This window comes from Calidris pugnax, unplaced genomic scaffold (genome assembly GCF_001431845.1).
Source record: "Calidris pugnax isolate Ruff unplaced genomic scaffold, ASM143184v1 scaffold60, whole genome shotgun sequence".
Taxonomy (NCBI): Eukaryota; Metazoa; Chordata; class Aves; order Charadriiformes; family Scolopacidae; genus Calidris; species Calidris pugnax.
In genome coordinates, this window is record NW_015090831.1 from 3736122 (window position 1) to 3742679 (window position 6558).

Below are 6558 nucleotides of genomic sequence, written 5' to 3' on the forward strand. Positions count from 1 at the left end.
TTTGGTTGTTGTTTGTTTCTTAATCTCATTGATCTATTTCTTGAAGTGTAGTGTGTAAAACTTTACATAGGTCTCCAGCAATAAGCCTAATAGAGACGAGTAAAGGTTAAGGATTATTTCATAACATGATGAACACTATTGAGCTTGCAATTACCTTGAATTTGACCCAAATGCATGGCTACCAGAGCCATCACTGTTGCTAAAGAAAACTATTTTTCTTTTTAGCAGAAAATACTGGAAGGTGGACTTCTCACTGGTAAGATGGAATGTAAGCATTAGGAAGAGAGGTTAGATACTTTCAGATCTGAATGAAGCAGGTTCCTGCTTTTTTTGCCCAACGCACTTTATTGCCCGGCTTTTTCCAAGGACTTTGATGTTCCTCACAGGGTCATAGAGCGATTTGATGTATTTACACGATAAGGATTCTGAACCTCATGTTGGGAAATGTATCTGTCTGGATTTATCAATAAGCTTGTAGCTTGCTGCTTAATTCTACCTCAGCAGAATTTTATCCTTTCTTCTTTGCCGAGTCTGTACCAGTGCATAATGCAGGTGTTTGAGTTGTTGCTTGGATACAAGAATCAGATTTTTCAGTAATCATTTTCTAGCCCTTTAATGTGCACCAGAATTTGGTCTGCATCTGTAAGAATATTTTCACTGTTGATGAGGCATTGCAATATTTTAAACTGGTATTTTTACGCTATCAACAAAGCACCAATTTAAAAAAACAGTTCGAGTGCCATTCTGTTCTGAGTTCTTCCATTTATTAAAAATATATTACCTCAACCATACACTCAGATATGCATGCTGCTACAGGCTTCAGGTGGAATTACATCAAATATGCAAAGTTTTCTAAAAAAAACGTTCTGAAGAGCGATAACAAGAATTTACATCTATTTATGTAGAGGTAGTATTGCATTCTGTATGCATCAAGCTGATAAAATAGATGCGCTTTTTGGCTGTTTTTCCTAGTTAAACACGGAGAAGTGCTGCCACAGTTGTGCAAAGCTGAGCAGTTTCAGTGTAACAACAAGCGCTGTATCCAGGATCGCTGGCGCTGCGATGGGGACGATGACTGTCTGGATGGCAGTGACGAGCACTCTGAAATTTGCTGTATGTATGCTTTTGTATTTTTAACCCACACTTCATACTTAATTTTAAAATTTTGAAACAAAACGGTGTAAGTCTGAGGGGAGTCAAACCCAAGCGATAACCCTGACGTCATTCATGTCAATCTTTCTTTTTCTTCTTTTCCTGCATGCAATAATAGTTGTCCTTTCAAATGACACTCGTGTACTCATTTCACAACATAGTACCAGAGCAGTCATCTTTTGGTTTTGACATCATCAATTCTGATTCTTTAAACATTAGGTTTTTTTGCTTTTTTTTCCCCACTGTTGCGCTTTTTTATATGGGTCACAGGCTAATTCAGATTGGAAGGGGCCTCAGAATATCTCTAATCCAACCTTTATAAAGCAGAAACAGCCTTCTCTCAACCTCTGAGGAAAGCGATGGAGCTATTAGTCCTGGAAACCATTTCCAAAGACGTGAAGGACAAGAAAGTGATTGGGAGTAGTCAGCATGGATTTATGAAGGGGAGGTCATGCTTAGTCAACCTCATAGCCTTCTACAAGGATGTGACTAGTTTGGTGGATGAGGAAAAAACAGTGGATATTGTTTATCTCAAGTTTAGTAATGCTTTTGACACTGTCTGCTGTAACATCCTCGTAAACAAGCTGACAAGGGTTAGGTAAGCAGGCAGTGAGGTAGATTGGAAACTATCTAAACAGCCAGACTTCGGGGCTTGTCATCAATGGCACGATGTCCAGTTGGAGCTAAGTCACTAACAGTGTACCCCCCTCCAGTAATGACTGGGACAGAGTGCAAACTCAACAAGTTTGTGGGCGATACCAACGTGGGAAGAGTGGCTCATGCACCAGATGAACGTGCAGTCATTCAGAGGTAGAATAACTCCAAGCATCAGCATATACTGGTAGCCTTGCAGATAAGAAGACCTTGGGGTCCTGGTGGGCAACAAGCTGACCATTAGCCAGCAATGCACCTCATGGCAAAGAAGGCCACGGGCATCCTGAGCTATTTTAGGAAAAGCATCACCATCACGTTGAGGGAGGTGATCCTTCCCCTCTGCTCATTCCTGATGAGGTCATATGTGGAGGACTATGCCGGGTTCTGAGCTCCCCAGTATGAGAAAGATAGTGACTAACTGGATCAAGTCCAGGAAAGGGACCACTAAAATGATTAAGGGACTGGCAAACCTGTCCCAGAAGTTGGGAGAGCTGGGATTGTTCAGTCTGTGGGGAAAGGAAGGCTCAGGAGGGATCTTACCAATGTATATAAATACTTGATGGGAGGGAATGAGAAACAGGGAGCCAGGCTCTTCTCAGTGCCAGGGCAAGAGCTAATGGATGCAAACTGAAAAGCATGAAATTTTATCTGAACACAAGAAAACATGTTTTTATTGTGAGCATAGTCAAACGCTGGAGTAGATTGCCCAGAGAGGTTGTAGCATTTCTGTCTGTGGAGATACTTGAAACTCATATGGGCACAGTCCTGGGCTACCTGCTCTAGTTGGCCCTGCTTGAGCAGGAGATTAGATTAGGTGATCTGAACAGGTCCCCTCCAACCTTCAACATTTCTGAGATTCTCTAATGTTTTTCTTGCATGAAATTTTATCTGAATACAAGAAAACATGTTTTTATTGTGAGCATAGTCAAACACTGGAGTAGATTGCCCAGAGAGGTTGTAGCATTTCTGTCTATGGAGATACTTGAAACTCATATGGGCACAGTCCTGGGCTACCTGCTCTAGTTGGCCCTGCTTGAGCAGGAGATTAGATTAGGTGATCTGAACAGGTCCCCTCCAACCTTCAACATTTCTGAGATTCTCTAATGTTTTTCTTTAAAAAACAAATAAACAAAATAAACAACAACAACAAACTACACCACAAAAGCCCCACCAAGAAATCCAAAGAAAAACAAAACCAGCAACAGCAAAAAACAACCCAAACACACACACTTCCAATTTTAAATTAGTTGTACTTTGTCTTTAAAAATACAGTTTTACTAGAGCTGGATTGTTTGGTTTTTTTCTGTAGAGGAGTCTTGATGTTGAAATGAAAAAGAATAGAAAACATCCTATCATGTATCTGTGTTGTTCCTGGAGGATACTTAGCCTGCTATAAAATTAGAGTTGCAGCAGTGAAAATTCCTTTTCATACTCATTTTGTCACAGTGCTTCCTATTTCTATCATTAGATCATTTCTCTAAACCAAATCTCCTTTACTGAAATGAAAATACATTTTTCCCTATCAATTGTAGACATGAAGAACTGATACATTCTTCTGTGCAGCGTTGTTCTGTGTCTGAAAACCCTTATCGTCGTCTCTCATTTTTATCTCTCTGAGACAAAAACAACTCTAATCTGTTCTTTTTTTTCCAGTAGATTATGGGGTTTTTAGATTTCATTGCTCTTTTCTGAACTTTGCTAAGATCCTTGGGGCTCAGTGTCCAAAACTGGATGTATGTACTTCTGCAGAGGCCTTTGTGGAGCTGATCAGGCTGAGGGAATGTGGTTGTGAGGGATGATAGTCTTGTTTGTACATTCCTGGGTAAATCTTTTCTGCGTCGCAGTGGCCTGATGTTGCTGATACACACTGAGCTTGTGATCCTCCGTAATGCCTCCGTCTTTTTCTGTTTGGCTGTTACATAGCCAGTTTTGTGTTTTTCCCACATTTATGTATTTTGATAGCTCCACGTAGTAGTCATTATAGATTTCCATCCTAATTCTTTTCAAAACATTTGTACAGTTCTGAGTTCTTGTGCTTACTGATATTTTATTTTAATACCAGATTTTCTTACGCTAAAATAAGGAGCTCAACTAATAAAGACAGTGAGAAAAAAAGTCTTTTTGGCAGAGTTGACTTGATTTTCATTTAAGTTATTGCAATTTAGGACAATTCATTGACCAAAGCTTGTAATTCTCAAAGGATTTATACAGATATAAATGAAATCGTAAACTATATATCACATACAGTTTTGGGACCAGATTAAGTGATCAGTATGATAAAAGTAATCTCTTTTCAGCAGTTGCTTTAGTAACTTCAATAGTTCTTTTTGACTTAGTCTGAAATGTTTGCAATCATGAATAGAACACGCAAACAACATGGTAGTAAATATATATAAGCAAAAACTTAACTACTGTTTAAAACAGTATCGATGTCTAGTATTGAACTGCAGTAAAAAAAAGTCTTTAATTTTTAATTTTATTCCATGAATGATACAGTCCTGTTCTCCAGTCACATCGCAAACTATGTAATTATTATGAGCCTTGAAACGCTGTTCTTCTCAGTTTATTAATTAATCTTTACTTTCAATGTTCTGGCACCCTACGCACAAAGCACTCGTGAAGGGTTCATGTGCTATTGATACCACACTTCCTCTGTGTTGTTTTCAGTAGGAAGAATAGGTAGAAAGGTCAAAGATAAAAGCTACTGAAATGTCAAGGATAAGCCTGCAAGACGTCCTTTCATTTTAAATACCATTTGTTTCCAGATATATGTTAAACTTTAAAAAAAAAGAGACTGTGGATGGCTGAGTAGGTGGAAAATATCTTGAGATTATTTTTAACCCAGCATTTGAAATTGTGTATAGTTTACTGCTCTTGTGTAGATCAAGTTTAGCAAGAGCTGCTAATAATAGACCCTGTTATTAGCACAAAAGAAGCAGAACATATATACTTCAGCTGCAAGAGCAGGCCAATAGCATTTTTACATAACTCCATCCTTTCCATGACACTTGGTAGCTAGCAAAAACATGTTTTTCAGATGCCTTGTTCACTCTTGAATAACAGGTTTTGTCAGTTTTACACTGTGTTGCATATTTCATTTTTTGACACCTACAATTTCATGGTAAGTAAACAGCAGATCTATGGGTGGTCATTGACAGTAATGTGCATCAGTTTAGAAGCGTTTTATAACCTTCCCAAATCCCTGCTCGCTGTGGTATAATATTTTGGATACGCACAAGGCAACTTGCACCTGTTCCCTTTGGTGTTTTGTTTATATGCACTTCAGTTTGCAAACCTTGTCGCATTGATAAAGTGAGATTGAGGATATTTTTCTTTAAGGAAATAAAATCATTGTAAAATACTGCTACTTTTTATCACCTTGTAGTTAATAGAGGACGATCTCTGTATTGACACTAGTGTGATAGGAGAATCTTTACTATGTATTGTTTAATTTATGATCAAAGTACTGCAATATTTTTTAATTGACTGGTTTGCTGAGCAATTTTTATATCACAGTCATTATCTATACAAGATAATAATACTAACTGCATCACCAGGGAATACCATTTAATGTATTATTTTCAGCTGGTTTTCTCTGATTATTTCCTCTTTTTTTTCTCCCCAGTCAATCATAGTTGTCCTGATGATCAATTTAAATGCCAAAATAATCGCTGCATTCCCAAAAGGTGGCTTTGTGATGGAGCTAATGATTGTGGTAATAACGAAGATGAATCAAATAAAACCTGTGCAGGTAAAAATTTTACTCGGTTGTGCATAGAAGTTCTCTAACTCCAGTTTTATAAACAGTTCAAGACTGAACTGAACCAGTCTGCTACTAGTAATCTGATTATTGCCATTTTAAATCAATTCGGATTTTGATCCCACTAAGGCTGGAATATAAATTATATTTTGCTTAATCTTTGTGCTTGACTGTGCTTTCCAAAGTAATTCAGCACTTAATCTGTCCATGTGGGTTGACTGTCAAAGCACTGCTTAGGTACAAACTTGTCCCTGCTAAATCTTTTTTGGCAGTTAGAATTTTGTTTGTTAACATGCTGTGATCAGTGCCATGTCACTAGCAAATTTTATTTTATGCTGACAAAAGCGTAATTAGCTATTCAGTTTCCCCTTGGTAGCTTGAAACTGCTTTCACTTGTAAGTTATTAACTGTATAGTGGATTTTTAAGGAAATACCAAGGTGAAGATTGTTTACTTATTCCACTGCAATAAATCATGGAGTTCTAAGTCTGCCCTTTGCATGTATGGAAGTGATGTTTAGTGCTGATCAGCAGAGTAGACTAAACAGTCATTAAATATGTGATGTACAAAATAATCAATAGACATCAATAAGGTGATGACCGCTTAACACTGAAATGCAGTGATAGACAGCAGACATTGTGTATTAAAATATTGCCTGAACTCATTTTCATTGATTTAAATTTTTGTGTGTAGTAAGCTGTTCACCTTGTTACTTGTGCAGTCTGGCTAAAAGCTCTCTGGTGCAAATGCAGACCTAGAGTGTCCATATCACCTCTACAGTATTAATGTGGATTCTAATACTTCTTGATATCCTCTGATATTCAGGGGTTTCCTTGTAGGATAAGAGTCTGATTTGAAGACCGTATTTGCATCCCTATGTCATTTGGCTCTGGGTTGAATTCTGTATTCTTGTTTTTTCCTTTTTTTTTTTTCCTTCAGTGGCAAACACTATTCATGTTTTAAAAAACAATATTTTAAACTTCTATTCTTCTA

At 37.6% G+C, this 6558-nt stretch overlaps 1 protein-coding gene across 1 annotated transcript in view; it reads left to right on the forward strand.

Annotated features, from left to right (window-relative positions):
• Nucleotides 1-6558, forward strand: part of LRP1B (LDL receptor related protein 1B) — a 618836-nt gene that overhangs the window by 314113 nt on the left and 298165 nt on the right. The window contains exon 17 of the mRNA XM_014941128.1: nt 2110-2121. Coding sequence (XP_014796614.1) covers nt 2110-2121 — 12 coding nt within the window. The remainder of the gene's footprint in view (nt 1-2109; nt 2122-6558) is intronic.